Below are 15,459 nucleotides of genomic sequence, written 5' to 3'. Positions count from 1 at the left end.
CATTATATTTACTACCGGAGCATTATCATTTATGTCAGTGACCTCAATGACAACTTTGGTTGCGTCACTTAGGCCACCCTGGTCTTTAGCGATCACTCTTATTTCGTATTTTTTTGTCTTTTCGAAATCAATATTATCAGCAACTGTTATTTTGCCTGATGAACTGTCAATTTGAAAGAGTTCACCAGACTTCCCATTTACATTAGAAAAAGTATATGTAACCAGGCCATTAGACCCACTGTCGGCATCTGAAGCATTCACAGTAGCTATATAGGTGCCTATGGGTGCATTCTCTGTAACAGCAGCAGTGTACAGTGATTGATTAAATACAGGGCGATTATCATTGACATCAATAACAGTAATATGGATATTTACTGTACCAGAACGCGGTGGAGTTCCTCCGTCTACTGCTATCAGCTTTAAAGAGAGGTGTGGATTCAGCTCCCTGTCTAATGGCTTCTGTAAAATCATTACAGCGAGTTTGATTCCATCAGCGTTGGAGTGTTGCTTCAAAACGAAATTCTCATTTGGGGATAACACATAATTTTGCAAGGTGTGACTCCCTGCATCGGGGTCATATGCGCTTTCTAAGTCGAAATGCGATCCTATCGTTGCAGATTCACTGATTTCTAGATTAATTACAGTATTTTTGAACGTTGGCGCATGATCGTTCACGTCTAATATTTCTACTGTTACCCTGTGCAGTTCGATTGGATTTTCTAAAATAATTTCGAAGCTGAAGCTGCACGGTGTCACGTCTCCACAAAGCTCTTCTCGGTCGATTCTCTCATTCACAACTAGAATCCCTTTGTCTGCTTTTAGCTCAGTGTACTGGTTGTTTTCTCCGGTCACGATACGGGCCCGACCAGAACGGAGCCTTTTCAGATCCAAACCAAGATCTTGTGCAACGTTACCGATAAGAGAACCTTTCTTCATCTCTTCCGGTATTGAATAGCGGATTTGGCCGTTGATGGAGGAAATCATGAAGACAAAACAGTTGCCACGTAAGTGTCCAAGACAACAGCCATTTTTCGCATCGATGCTGGCGTATCCCCATGGCGTAAAGAATAAAATCCCAAATGGAACGGCAAATTATATCACACTGCTACACACCTAGACGAAAGGTGCATTCCAGTTTAATAGTGCTGCATTTCTGTCGAGCAAAACCGCTCTGTTAAATGCTGTTTCAAAGCGACTGTCTTTACATCGAAAGCCTCCCTGTATGGAGAGTGTTCCTCCCTCTCCTCTTTCTCTCCTCTGTGACAGCCCTGACACCACTAGACTCTGTTTTAATGACCAACAGCGTCCCTTAGAGTCGAAACGGAGGAAAGAACTCGGTCAACTGCAATTAGGTAAAACAATTATATATATGAAATCTACTGTGGGAACTGACATGAAGAAAATAACTTATTGCCACAAAAAAAAATAATAGATGAAGACAACCCAGAATGTAACTTGAAATCACTCACTCCACACATAATCAAATCACAGACAGAAAGTCAGCGATTTAGAGCAGCGTCAGCAAATCAGTCTCAATGTTTGGAACTGTCTATCACACCAGTGCTGAATATGAGAATAGATTATTTATTGAGGGGTAAATTCTACCTATAATTCGAATTGTAGAAGTTAGAGAGGAATAGCAACTACAAAGGAAATAAAATGTACATTATAGTTAAAAAAAACTACAGAATCATTAAAAGGGCATTTCTGATTGTCAGTACTTAGCATTTTTCTAATGCAGCAAAAAACAAGAAAAACACAAAATGCAACTATGTAAAATCAATGTTCGTATAAAATAATAGTTGTTTAGAATGCAGATAATGTTATCTTTTTCAAGTTCTGAATTTAAATCCAGAGGCAGGTAATGCAAAGGGGGTGCTGATCGTGGTGCTGAAAATAAGGGTAAAGTGCGCAACAGTTCACTATCATAGTAAATAACAAAGAAAGAGAAAAAAAACGGCACAGAGATGCAGCTACATTGTTTAACTAACCTCTAAAGGAGAGTCTGGTTCATCCAGGATGCTCTTTTCACTCTGTATCCGCATCGTCCCTGTAGAACTGGGGTCCATTATCAGCACGTTCTGACTACCAGCTCTGCCGAACTTACAGTCACTCTTTCTGGAGTCAGTCGTCCTGCACACCTCGTAGTTGTACACGTGCTGGAGAGTCCCTGTCCCAAAGTGTCTGAGTAACGTGGTGGATAATACGGAATCACAGGGAGATTGGAGTGATACAGGACGCGAGACTGTCCCATCTGTAGATTTTCACTGATATATATAACCACTAAACACGTGATGAAGAGGAAGGAAACTACAGCCAAAGCCAGCACTAAGTAAAAAGTCAGGTTGTCATTGTACTCCTTGTCGTGTGTAAAGTCAGTGAACTCCGACAGCACTTCAGGGAAGCTGTCCGCCACCGCCACGTTAACAATGACTGTAGCTGAACGAGAGGGCTGCCCGTTGTCCTCCACTATAACAGTCAGTCTTTGTTTCACAGCATCTTTATCAGTCACTTGGCGGATAGTTCTTATTTCTCCATTCTGTAAGCCCACTTCAAACAGCGCCCTGTCTGTGGCTTTCTGCAGTTTATAGGAGAGCCAGGCATTCTGTCCAGAGTCCACATCAACAGCCACCACTTTAGTGACCAGATAGCCCACATCTGCTGAACGAGGCACCATTTCAGCCACCAGAGAGCCACCACTCTGGACTGGGTACAGAACCTGAGGGGGTTGTCGTTCTGGTCTTGAATATTTAATTTAACTGTGGTATTGCTGCTTAAAGGCGGGGAACCCCCATCCTGTCCTTTCACAAAAATATTTAGAGTTTTAATTTGCTCATAATCAAATGATCGAACTGCCTGTATTACTCCACTTTCTGCGTTAACAGATATGTAAGTGGATATGGGGTTACCATTTAACTGAGTATCAATAAGCAGGTAAGACACGCGTGCGTTCTGCCCGGAGTCAGAGTCGCGTGCTTTCACTGAAAACACAGATAATCCTGGGGAGTTATTCTCCATGATGTTAGCTTCATAACAACTCTGTTCAAATACTGGGGCATTATCATTGACGTCGGATACTCGAAGTGTTAATGTCTTGTTAGTCGAGAGTTGTGGGCTACCTTCATCCACAGCCGTAAAAGTGATATTGTAATCAGGATTACGCTCCCTGTCAAGGGCACCGTTTGTCACCAGAGTATAATAATTCTTTAGAGATGAGTGGATTGCGAACGGGATATTGTCGTTTATCGAGCAATCAACTTTGCCATTTTTGCCTGAATCTAGATCCTTAACGTTAATGATCGCCACAGTAGTCCCGCTGGGGGAATCCTCAGGGATGGCACTCGAAAACGAGGTCAGTGCTATTACAGGGTTATTGTCATTCACATCCCTCACTTCAATTATTACTTTTGTTGATGTGCTTTGTCCACCTTGATCTTTCGCCTGGACACCTATCTCATATATTTTATTCTCTTCATAATCAATCATACCGTTTACAGTTAAATCTCCACTGTTTTCATCCAGATGAAACAGTTCAGCAACATTACTAGCCATGCGATTAAAGTGGTATGTAACATGCCCATTCATCCCCTCATCTGCATCTGTTGCGCTCACGATCACCACTAAGGTTCCTTTTGGAACATTTTCTTTAACAGAAGCCTTAAAAATTGATTGCGTGAAAACCGGAGCATTGTCATTTGTGTCTCGCACAGTTATATGTATTTTTAGTGTCCCTGATCTCTGTGGTTCACCACCGTCCACAGCAGTTAGCATGAGAAGCAGCTTTTCATCCTTCTCGCGGTCTAAAGCATTAGAAAGATACAACTGTGCATATTTATGACCATTTGGGCTGGACAGGACCTTAATATTAAAATGTGTTGTTGGCTGTAACGTATATCCGTGCAAAGCGTTGATGCCAACATCAAGGTCGGTGGCACTCTCTTGTAAGATTTCTGTTCCTGGAAGAGCAGACTCTACTATTTCTAAATGCACTTCCTTCTCATGAAACACGGGCGCGTTATCATTAACATCCAACACTTCCACTACAACGCTGTGTAGTTGCATTGGATTCGTCAAAATCATTTCGAAATTCATGCTACAGGGCGATGTCTGCCCGCAGAGCTGCTCTCTATCTATTCTTTCTCCCACGACTAGAATCCCTTTGTCTACATCCAGCCTGATATACTCGCTGCTGTCACCGCTGACTATTCGGGCACCGCCTGATATCAGTCTTTTAACGTTGATACCTAAATCTTCAGCCACATTTCCGACAAAGGAACCCTTTCTCATCTCCTCTGGGACAGAGTAGCGGATCTGACAGACCGTCGCGTCAATGAGAAAAGCAAGGATGAAGGCCCGTACTTGCCATTTAATCGTGAGTTGACTGCCGATAAAAGACATATTCCCGAAGCAATCCACCCAAAATCATATAAAAGTATGTCGCAAAATGCTGACCTTTTACCCCGTATCGTCCTTCAGTCAATGTATTTATAATCCACAGTGCAACAGCGAATACATTAGCCAAAAAAATCACAAGTGAAAAGGCGGACCGAGTGTCCTGTTCTCCGCGGTACACTAAGAGAAGTAATGGAGGTGTAGCTGAATATCAAAAGCTCCATATGTGCTCTGAAGACCAACAGCGGCCCTTAGAGTTCGATATGAAAATAACAAGTGATGTCACTAAAGAAATGGTGGGGGTGTTGAGGTGATCTTTAAATAGCACTAGAGAATTTGCAGATGCCACTACCGCTGTATATATCTAGACATTGCGTTTAATTCAATGTGTGCATGTATACGTTGTACTAAAATTGATAATAGGATAAAACAGGATGAAGCATCAGGGGACTAAGAGACAGGAAGAGATGTGGGAGAGCAAACATACCTGGAAGCATGAAGTACATTTATATTTTCTAATTGCAAAAGTAACAAAACACCCTGCAGTACAGACAAGATTCCAGGTTGGTGGCATGTAACAGCATCAGTGTACACATTTCAGAAAGAGTCAAGTGAAGTTTATGGTGTTCATTTTCCTTGCTGACTCTCTTAATTTAGTTAACTTACTGAAGTCTGAGAGGAACTGTTCGTCACTAGTGGTACTGAAGACGAGCAGGCCGTGTTACAAGCCAACACCAAGTAATATCAGTAATCTAAAAAACACCATAATTAATGTATTATAAATTTGTAAAGAATGATGGATAAATAAACCCACCTCTAGAGGAGAGTCTGGTTCATCCAGGATGCTCTTTTCACTCTGTATGCGCTGCATCGTCCCTGTAGAACTGGGGTCCATTATCAGCACGTTCTGACTACCAGCTCTGCCGAACTTACAGTCACTCTTTCTGGAGTCAGTCGTCCTGCACACCTCGTAGTTGTACACGTGCTGGAGAGTCCCTGTCCCCAAAGTGTCTGAGTAACGTGGTGGATAATACGGAATCACAGGGAGATTGGAGTGATACAGGACGCGAGACTGTCTCCATCTGTAGATTTTCACTGATATAATAACCACTAAACACGTGATGAAGAGGAAGGAAACTACAGCCAAAGCCAGCACTAAGTAAAAAGTCAGGTTGTCATTGTACTCCTTGTCGTGTGTAAAGTCAGTGAACTCCGACAGCACTTCAGGGAAGCTGTCCGCCACCGCCACGTTAACAATGACTGTAGCTGAACGAGAGGGCTGCCCGTTGTCCTCCACTATAACAGTCAGTCTTTGTTTCACAGCATCTTTATCAGTCACTTGGCGGATAGTTCTTATTTCTCCATTCTGTAAGCCCACTTCAAACAGCGCCCTGTCTGTGGCTTTCTGCAGTTTATAGGAGAGCCAGGCATTCTGTCCAGAGTCCACATCAACAGCCACCACTTTAGTGACCAGATAGCCCACATCTGCTGAACGAGGCACCATTTCAGCCACCAGAGAGCCACCAGTCTGGACTGGGTACAGAACCTGAGGGGGGTTGTCGTTCTGGTCCTGGATCATTATTCTAACTGTAGCCACTGAGCTCAGAGGAGGGGATCCAGCATCACGAGCAGTCACGTTGAATTCAAACCACTTCATCTGCTCATAATCAAATGACCTCACTGCATGAATGACGCCATTTTCTGAATTCACTGACACTAACGAAGACACAGATACCCCGTTAATCTCTTTCTCCTCCACAAAGTAAGAAACCCGAGCGTTCTGGCCCCAGTCTGCATCACTAGCGCTTAGAGTAAACACCGAAAATCCAGGAGAGTTGTTCTCTGGTACAGTCTTAATATATTCTGATTGATCAAATCTGGGTGGGCTGTCATTCACATCAGACACTTTTACGTTGATGTTTTTACTGCTAGACAGAGGCGGGGAGCCTTGATCAGATACTGATATGGTGATATTGTACTCAGGAATACTTTCTCTGTCCAAGAAGTCTTCGGTTACTATGGTATAATATCCTGTTAATGAAGACTCAATTTTAAAAGGTACATCAGAGTTAATGGAGCACTTGACAACACCGTTACCATCAGAGTCTTCGTCATCGACGTTAAGAACAGCTATAGTTGTACCTGGAGGAGAATCCTCCGCTATCGAGTTAGAAAATGACATAAGCTGTATTGTAGGCAAGTTGTCATTTTCGTCCATTATTTGAATAATAACTTTGCACGTATCTGAATAACCCCCGTGGTCACTAGCCTGAACATTTAATTGATAAGTCTTAGATTTTTCAAAATCCAGTTTACCTGCAACTTTAATCTCTCCAGTTTTAACATTCACTTCAAACAGCTGCTTTGCATCTTTGGAGATATGAGGGACAGAATACGTTACCTCTCCATTAACTCCTTTATCTGGGTCATTTGCACTAACAGTGGTTACCACAGTTCCTTCAGGAGAATTCTCCTTCACATCTGCTTTATAAACAGGTTGGCTACAAACTGGCGCATTATCGTTAGCATCCAGCACAGTGATATGAATACGCACTGTCCCTGATCTATGCGGCTCACCTCCATCTGAAGCAATCAGCACGAGTGTGTGAGTCTCCACTTTTTCTCGGTCTAACGGGTTTTGTAAAACCATTTCGATAAATGTTCCTCCATTAGGCTGGCTCTGTACCTCCAATTTGAAATTGTCTGACGGTTTAAGATTGTATTTTTGAATATCATTAACACCAACATCAGGGTCGTCAGCACTCACCAAAGTGAAACGAGTCCCTAGTGCGACACTTTCAACAATTTTCAAATTGATTTCATCCTTTGGGAACGACGGACTGTTATCGTTTATGTCTGTTACCTCCACTGTCACCCGATAAAGCTGGATTGGATTCTCTAAAATGACCTCGAAACTAAAGCTACAGGGCGTCGTCTTTCCACACAGTTCTTCTCGGTCGATTCGCTCTTTAATAACAAGAGTGCCTTTGTCTCGGTTTAAATCAACGTACTGTCGGCTGCCCTTTGTAATAATACGAGCTTTGCCTGATATGAGCCTCGTCACATCCAAACCTAAATCTCTAGCAATGTTTCCTACAAAAGAGCCTTCTGCCTGCTCCTCCGGTACGGAATACCGAGCCTGTCCAGTCACTGAGCTCAGCTTGAAAAGACAAAGAATGACAAACAGTGCTTGCCATCGGCCTCTGCGAGCAGTTATCCACATAGAAGCCATCATGAATCCAGAGGAAGAGACGCAGTAATCCTTTCAATTTAAAACTGATGTATTTAAATCCATAAATTTAAAACGCAATGATATTTTAATGCAGCGAAATTCCACGGAAAACGCTGCACTTTAAACGTGGCGGCCAGACCGTCTTCTTTCCAAGCAGTGAAACACTGAAATGAATTAAAGGGGTGGACCGCTGCACAGATTATTTAGACAGTAAGTCAGTGATGTATCAACAGCGGCGCTCAGAGCCCAACAATGGTAATGTATGTGGTGTGCACATTATTATGAACTGTTTAAGTCTTGTGTTTAAAGTTTATAGATATTTTTTATTATATAAAACAAATAGATTAAAGCACTATAGGAGCAGTACGAATGAAAATGATTAAATACTGCAGGCCGTGTTCCACAAAAGCATGCAGTTTAGGGTGATACTGAAATAACGAGGATTAAAAAAATAATAATAATTTCACTAAGATCTCAACTGATGCTATATGGTGAAACATTGATTATGGTCAAGAGAATAGATCACAAAACAAGAAAACATGAAGGTTAGACACACAAACAATACTTCATTCCAAATACTGAAAAGAAGATATGGCTTAAGAAAACAATAGGTGGAAGAAATTGTCTTTTGTTGGGATTTAATTTCCCCCTGTAAGGTGTGTAAAGAAATTGTTTTCATATCGTAAAGCACATTTAGAGATTAATGACTGATATTATTCAATATCTGTAAGCGACAAAACCTGCATGAAAACAAAATTTTGGTGGATTTCAGTCTCATGGATCAAGCTGAAGTCTTACTGTTTTGGATAATCTTAATATGTATGGATGCATCTGCCAAAAATAAACACCCAGAACGTGGATATTGTGTTTATAATAAATTATCTTGATGGGCCGTTAATATGTAAGGCATTCAGTGAGGGCATTCATAATTTGGTTTCCCGTAAAACATACAAAAACATGTATTTCAAAATGAAGCGGTTGACCGTTCCAGCACCATGGACAGTGACAAAAAGGCGGTACTGCCAGCAGTGCACCTCAGTCTAAACACTTGAGGAGAAAAGATACCAGAAGAAGGAGAAAATGGAAACCAGAAGATTAAATTTATCACTCACCAAAGTTGACATTTGAGAACAGTTTCCTGAGAATTGCTTGTCCACCTGTGGTGTATCAGCCCCAGCTCCATCCACACTCACTAAACTTTGACTCATCGGCTGCATATATTTCATATCACTCTTTCTGGAGTCAGTCGTCCTGCACACCTCGTAGTTGTACACGTGCTGGAGAGTCCCTGTCCCCAAAGTGTCTGAGTAACGTGGTGGATAATACGGAATCACAGGGAGATTGGAGTGATACAGGACGCGAGACTGTCTCCATCTGTAGATTTTCACTGATATAATAACCACTAAACACGTGATGAAGAGGAAGGAAACTACAGCCAAAGCCAGCACTAAGTAAAAAGTCAGGTTGTCATTGTACTCCTTGTCATGAGTAAAGTCAGTGAACTCCGACAGCACTTCAGGGAAGCTGTCCGCCACCGCCACGTTAACAATGACTGTAGCTGAACGAGAGGGCTGCCCGTTGTCCTCCACTATAACAGTCAGTCTTTGTTTCACAGCATCTTTATCAGTCACTTGGCGGATAGTTCTTATTTCTCCATTCTGTAAGCCCACTTCAAACAGCGCCCTGTCTGTGGCTTTCTGCAGTTTATAGGAGAGCCAGGCATTCTGTCCAGAGTCCACATCAACAGCCACCACTTTAGTGACCAGATAGCCCACATCTGCTGAACGAGGCACCATTTCAGCCACCAGAGAGCCACCAGTCTGGACTGGGTACAGAACCTGAGGGGGGTTGTCGTTCTGGTCCTGGATCATTATTCTAACTGTAGCCACTGAGCTCAGAGGAGGGGATCCAGCATCACGAGCAGTCACGTTGAATTCAAACCACTTGATCTGCTCATAATCAAATGACCTCACTGCATGAATGACGCCATTTTCTGAATTCACTGACACTAACGAAGACACAGATACCCCGTTAATCTCTTTCTCTTCCACAAAGTAAGAAACCCGAGCGTTCTGGCCCCAGTCTGCATCACTAGCGCTTAGAGTAAACACCGAAAATCCAGGAGAGTTGTTCTCTGGTACAGTCTTAATATATTCTGATTGATCAAATCTGGGTGGGCTGTCATTCACATCAGACACTTTTACGTTGATGTTTTTACTGCTAGACAGAGGCGGGGAGCCTTGATCAGATACTGATATGGTGATATTGTACTCAGGAATACTTTCTCTGTCCAAGAAGTCTTCGGTTACTATGGATAATATCCTGTTAATGAAGACTCAATTTTAAAAGGTACATCAGAGTTAATGGAGCACTTGACAACACCGTTACCATCAGAGTCTTCGTCATCGACGATAAGAACAGCTATAGTTGTACCTGGAGGAGAATCCTCCGCTATCGAGTTAGAAAATGACATAAGCTGTATTGTAGGCAAGTTGTCATTTTCGTCCATTATTTGAATAATAACCTTGCAGTATCTGAAAACCCCCGTGGTCACTAGCCTGATTTAATTGATAAGTCTTAGATTTTCAAAATCCAGTTTACCTGCAACTTTAATCTCTCCAGTTTTAACATTCACTTCAAACAGCTGCTTTGCATCTTTGGAGATATGAGGGACAGAATACGTTACCTCTCCATAAACTCCTTTATCTGGGTCATTTGCACTAACAGTGGTTACCACAGTTCCTTCAGGAGAATTCTCCTTCACATCTGCTTTATAAACAGGTTGGCTACAAACTGGCGCATTATCGTTAGCATCCAGCACAGTGATATGAATACGCACTGTCCCTGATCTATGCGGCTCACCTCCATCTGAAGCAATCAGCACGAGTGTGTGAGTCTCCACTTTTCTCGGTCTAACGGGTTTTGTAAAACCATTTCGATAAATGTTCCTCCATTAGGCTGGCTCTGTACCTCCAATTTGAAATTGTCTGACGGTTTAAGATTGTATTTTTGAATATCATTAACACCAACATCAGGGTCGTCAGCACTCACCAAAGTGAAACGAGTCCCTGATGCAGCACTTTCTACAATTTTCAAATTGATTTCATCCTTTGGGAACGACGGACTGTTATCGTTTATGTCTGTTACCTCCACTGTCACCCGATAAAGCTGGATTGGATTCTCTAAAATGACCTCGAAACTAAAGCTACAGGGCGTCGTCTTTCCACACAGTTCTTCTCGGTCGATTCGCTCTTTAATAACAAGAGTGCCTTTGTCTCGGTTTAAATCAACGTACTGTCGGCTGCCCTTTGTAATAATACGAGCTTTGCCTGATATGAGCCTCGCCACATCCAAACCTAAATCTCTAGCAATGTTTCCTACAAAAGAGCCTTCTGCCTGCTCCTCCGGTACGGAATACCGAGCCTGTCCAGTCACTGAGCTCAGCTTGAAAAGACAAAGAATGACAAACAGTGCTTGCCATCGGCCTCTGCGAGCAGTTATCCACATAGAAGCCATCATGAATCCAGAGGAAGAGACGCAGTAATCCTTTCAATTTAAAACTGATGTACTTAAATCCATAAATTTAAAACGCAATGATATTTTAATGCAGCGAAATTCCACGGAAAACGCTGCACTTTAAACGTGGCGGCCAGACCGTCTTCTTTCCAAGCAGTGAAACACTGAAATGAATTAAAGGGGTGGACCGCTGCACAGATTATTTAGACAGTAAGTCAGTGATGTATCAACAGCGGCGCTCAGAGCCCAACAATGGTAATGTATGTGGTGTGCACATTATTATGAACTGTTTAAGTCTTGTGTTTAAAGTTTATAGATATTTTTTATTATATAAACAAATAGATTAAAGCACTATAGGAGCAGTACGAATGAAAATGATTAAATACTGCAGGCCGTGTTCCACAAAAGCATGCAGTTTAGGGTGATACTGAAATAACGAGGATTAAAAAAATAATAATAATTTCACTAAGATCTCAACTGATGCTATATGGTGAAACATTGATTATGGTCAAGAGAATAGATCACAAAACAAGAAAACATGAAGGTTAGACACACAAACAATACTTCATTCCAAATACTGAAAAGAAGATATGGCTTAAGAAAACAATAGGTGGAAGAAATTGTCTTTTGTTGGGATTTAATTTCCCCCTGTAAGGTGTGTAAAGAAATTGTTTTCATATCGTAAAGCACATTTAGAGATTAATGACTGATATTATTCAATATCAGTAAGCGACAAAACCTGCATGAAAACAAAATTTTGGTGGATTTCAGTCTCATGGATCAAGCTGAAGTCTTACTGTTTTGGATAATCTTAATATGTATGGATGCATCTGCCAAAAATAAACACCCAGAACGTGGATATTGTGTTTATAATAAATTATCTTGATGGGCCGTTAATATGTAAGGCATTCAGTGAGGGCATTCATAATTTGGTTTCCAGTAAAACATACAAAAACATGTATTTCAAAATGAAGCCGTTGACCGTTCCAGCACCATGGACAGTGACAAAAAGGCGGTACTGCCAGCAGTGCACCTCAGTCTAAACACTTGAGGAGAAAAGATACCAGAAGAAGGAGAAAATGGAAACCAGAAGATTAAATTTATCACTCACCAAAGTTGACATTTGAGAACAGTTTCCTGAGAATTGCTTGTCCACCTGTGGTGTATCAGCCCCAGCTCCATCCACACTCACTAAACTTTGACTCATCGGCTGCATATATTTCATATCACTCTTTCTGGAGTCAGTCGTCCTGCACACCTCGTAGTTGTACACGTGCTGGAGAGTTCCTGTTCCCAAAGTGTCTGAGTAACGTGGTGGATAATACGGAATCACAGGGAGATTGGAGTGATACAGGACGCGAGACTGTCTCCATCTGTAGATTTTCACTGATATAATAACCACTAAACACGTGATGAAGAGGAAGGAAACTACAGCCAAAGCCAGCACTAAGTAAAAAGTCAGGTTGTCATTGTACTCCTTGTCATGAGTAAAGTCAGTGAACTCCGACAGCACTTCAGGGAAGCTGTCCGCCACCGCCACGTTAACAATGACTGTAGCTGAACGAGAGGGCTGCCCGTTGTCCTCCACTATAACAGTCAGTCTTTGTTTCACAGCATCTTTATCAGTCACTTGGCGGATAGTTCTTATTTCTCCATTCTGTAAGCCCACTTCAAACAGCGCCCTGTCTGTGGCTTTCTGCAGTTTATAGGAGAGCCAGGCATTCTGTCCAGAGTCCACATCAACAGCCACCACTTTAGTGACCAGATAGCCCACATCTGCTGAACGAGGCACCATTTCAGCCACCAGAGAGCCACCAGTCTGGACTGGGTACAGAACCTGAGGGGGGTTGTCGTTCTGGTCCTGGATCATTATTCTAACTGTAGCCACTGAGCTCAGAGGAGGGGATCCAGCATCACGAGCAGTCACGTTGAATTCAAACCACTTCATCTGCTCATAATCAAATGACCTCACTGCATGAATGACGCCATTTTCTGAATTCACTGACACTAACGAAGACACAGATACCCCGTTAATCTCTTTCTCCTCCACAAAGTAAGAAACCCGAGCGTTCTGGCCCCAGTCTGCATCACTAGCGCTTAGAGTAAACACCGAAAATCCAGGAGAGTTGTTCTCTGGTACAGTCTTAATATATTCTGATTGATCAAATCTGGGTGGGCTGTCATTCACATCAGACACTTTTACGTTGATGTTTTTACTGCTAGACAGAGGCGGGGAGCCTTGATCAGATACTGATATGGTGATATTGTACTCAGGAATACTTTCTCTGTCCAAGAAGTCTTCGGTTACTATGGAATAATATCCTGTTAATGAAGACTCAATTTTAAAAGGTACATCAGAGTTAATGGAGCACTTGACAACACCGTTACCATCAGAGTCTTCGTCATCGACGTTAAGAACAGCTATAGTTGTACCTGGAGGAGAATCCTCCGCTATCGAGTTAGAAAATGACATAAGCTGTATTGTAGGCAAGTTGTCATTTTCATCTGTTATTTGAATAATAACCTTGCATGTATCTGAAAACCCCCCGTGGTCACTAGCCTTAACATTTAATTGATAAGTCTTAGATTTTTCAAAATCCAGTTTACCTGCAACTTTAATCTCTCCAGTTTTAACATTCACTTCAAACAGCTGCTTCGATTCTCTGACAACATGTGCTAGGGAATAAGTCACCTCTCCATTAACTCCTTTATCTGGGTCATTTGCACTAACAGTGGTTACCACAGTTCCTTCAGGAGAATTCTCCTTCACATCTGCTTTATAAACAGGTTGGCTACAAACTGGCGCATTATCGTTAGCATCCAGCACAGTGATATGAATACGCACTGTCCCTGATCTATGCGGCTCACCTCCATCTGAAGCAATCAGCACGAGTGTGTGAGTCTCCACTTTTTCTCGGTCTAACGGGTTTTGTAAAACCATTTCGATAAATGTTCCTCCATTAGGCTGGCTCTGTACCTCCAATTTGAAAATATCTGAGGGTTTAAGAGTGTATTTCTGAATATCATTAATACCAACATCAGGGTCGTCAGCACTCTCTAGTGAGAAACGAGTCCCTGATACAGCACTTTCAACAATTTTCAAATTGATTTCATCCTTTGGGAACGACGGACTGTTATCGTTTATGTCTGTTACCTCCACTGTCACCCGATAAAGCTGGATTGGATTCTCTAAAATGACCTCGAAACTAAAGCTACAGGGCGTCGTCTTTCCACACAGTTCTTCTCGGTCGATTCGCTCTTTAATAACAAGAGTGCCTTTGTCTCGGTTTAAATCAACGTACTGTCGGCTGCCCTTTGTAATAATACGAGCTTTGCCTGATATGAGCCTCGCCACATCCAAACCTAAATCTCTAGCAATGTTTCCTACAAAAGAGCCTTCTGCCTGCTCCTCCGGTACGGAATACCGAGCCTGTCCAGTCACTAAGCTCAGCTTGAAAAGACAAAGAATGACAAACAGTGCTTGCCATCGGCCTCTGCGAGCAGTTATCCACATAGAAGCCATCATGAATCCAGAGGAAGAGACGCAGTAATCCTTTCAATTTAAAACTGATGTATTTAAATCCATAAATTTAAAACGCAATGATATTTTAATGCAGCGAAATTCCACGGAAAACGCTGCACTTTAAACGTGGCGGCCAGACCGTCTTCTTTCCAAGCAGTGAAACACTGAAATGAATTAAAGGGGTGGACCGCTGCACAGATTATTTAGACAGTAAGTCAGTGATGTATCAACAGCGGCGCTCAGAGCCCAACAATGGTAATGTATGTGGTGTGCACATTGTTTTGAACCGTTCAAATGTTGCATGTTAATCTTGTCAAGCTTATGGTGATGTTTTTATTACTTAAAACATCTGAATAAAGCTCTACATATTGAAGCAGTATAGATGAAGTTCATACTTGTACACTAAGAAGGGCCTTTTCCACAAAAGCATCTAGTTTAAGGTAATGCTGAAATCACATTGCTTTCAAATTTTACTCGTCAAATAATTACAATAATTTTTCCCCTGTGAAATGTGTAGAGAGTTTGTTTTCGTATTGAAACACAATTTCGGATTGCTCACAGTGGGAATACTCAATATAAATGAGTGACAAAAACATGCATCAAAATAAAGGTATAAAATGGTTGATGCCCCTCCCATGGATTAAGTTCTACGACCTGTAACTGGATAATCTTAAAATGGACGGATGAAACTGCCAAAACAATAGATTGTGATTAGTGTGATAATGTTTAATTATCTCATTGTGCGGTAGTATGTAAAGCATTTTATAGGAATATAAATAGCTCTGTTTGCACTACA

At 41.9% G+C, this 15,459-nt stretch overlaps 2 protein-coding genes and 2 pseudogenes across 2 annotated transcripts; all 4 read right to left on the bottom strand.

Moving 5' to 3' along the window:
- Positions 1-1,982: 1,982 nt before the first annotated feature.
- Positions 1,983-4,495, bottom strand: LOC119888407 (annotated as a pseudogene).
- A 587-nt stretch (positions 4,496-5,082) lies between these two features.
- LOC119889227 (protocadherin beta-16-like) lies at positions 5,083-7,925 on the bottom strand. Its single transcript, XM_038700151.1, has one exon. It carries the CDS (start codon positions 7,625-7,627, stop codon positions 5,114-5,116), a length of 2,514 nt encoding a protein of 837 aa, XP_038556079.1. The 5' UTR covers positions 7,628-7,925; the 3' UTR covers positions 5,083-5,113.
- Positions 7,926-8,649: 724 nt separating this feature from the next.
- LOC119889239 lies at positions 8,650-11,359 on the bottom strand (annotated as a pseudogene).
- A 550-nt stretch (positions 11,360-11,909) lies between these two features.
- Positions 11,910-14,944, bottom strand: LOC119889237 (protocadherin beta-16-like). The gene has a single exon (XM_038700156.1). It carries the CDS (start codon positions 14,664-14,666, stop codon positions 12,180-12,182), a length of 2,487 nt encoding a protein of 828 aa, XP_038556084.1. The 5' UTR covers positions 14,667-14,944; the 3' UTR covers positions 11,910-12,179.
- Between the last annotated feature and the right edge of the window lie 515 nt (positions 14,945-15,459).

This window comes from Micropterus salmoides, unplaced genomic scaffold (assembly GCF_014851395.1).
Source record: "Micropterus salmoides isolate LMB-PRFRI ecotype aquatic unplaced genomic scaffold, ASM1485139v1 Ms_hic_scaffold_5, whole genome shotgun sequence".
NCBI classification, from domain to species: Eukaryota; Metazoa; Chordata; class Actinopteri; order Centrarchiformes; family Centrarchidae; genus Micropterus; species Micropterus salmoides.
The sequence above is the reverse complement of the archived record's forward strand: the minus strand, read 5'-3'. Positions and strand labels throughout refer to the sequence as shown.

What these genes read in the sequence shown, in the direction of transcription:
- LOC119889227 (XM_038700151.1), bottom strand. Translation starts at nt 7,627, where the DNA reads ATGATGGCTTCTATGTGGATAACTGCTCGCAGAGGCCGATGGCAAGCA.
- LOC119889237 (XM_038700156.1), bottom strand. Translation starts at nt 14,666, where the DNA reads ATGATGGCTTCTATGTGGATAACTGCTCGCAGAGGCCGATGGCAAGCA.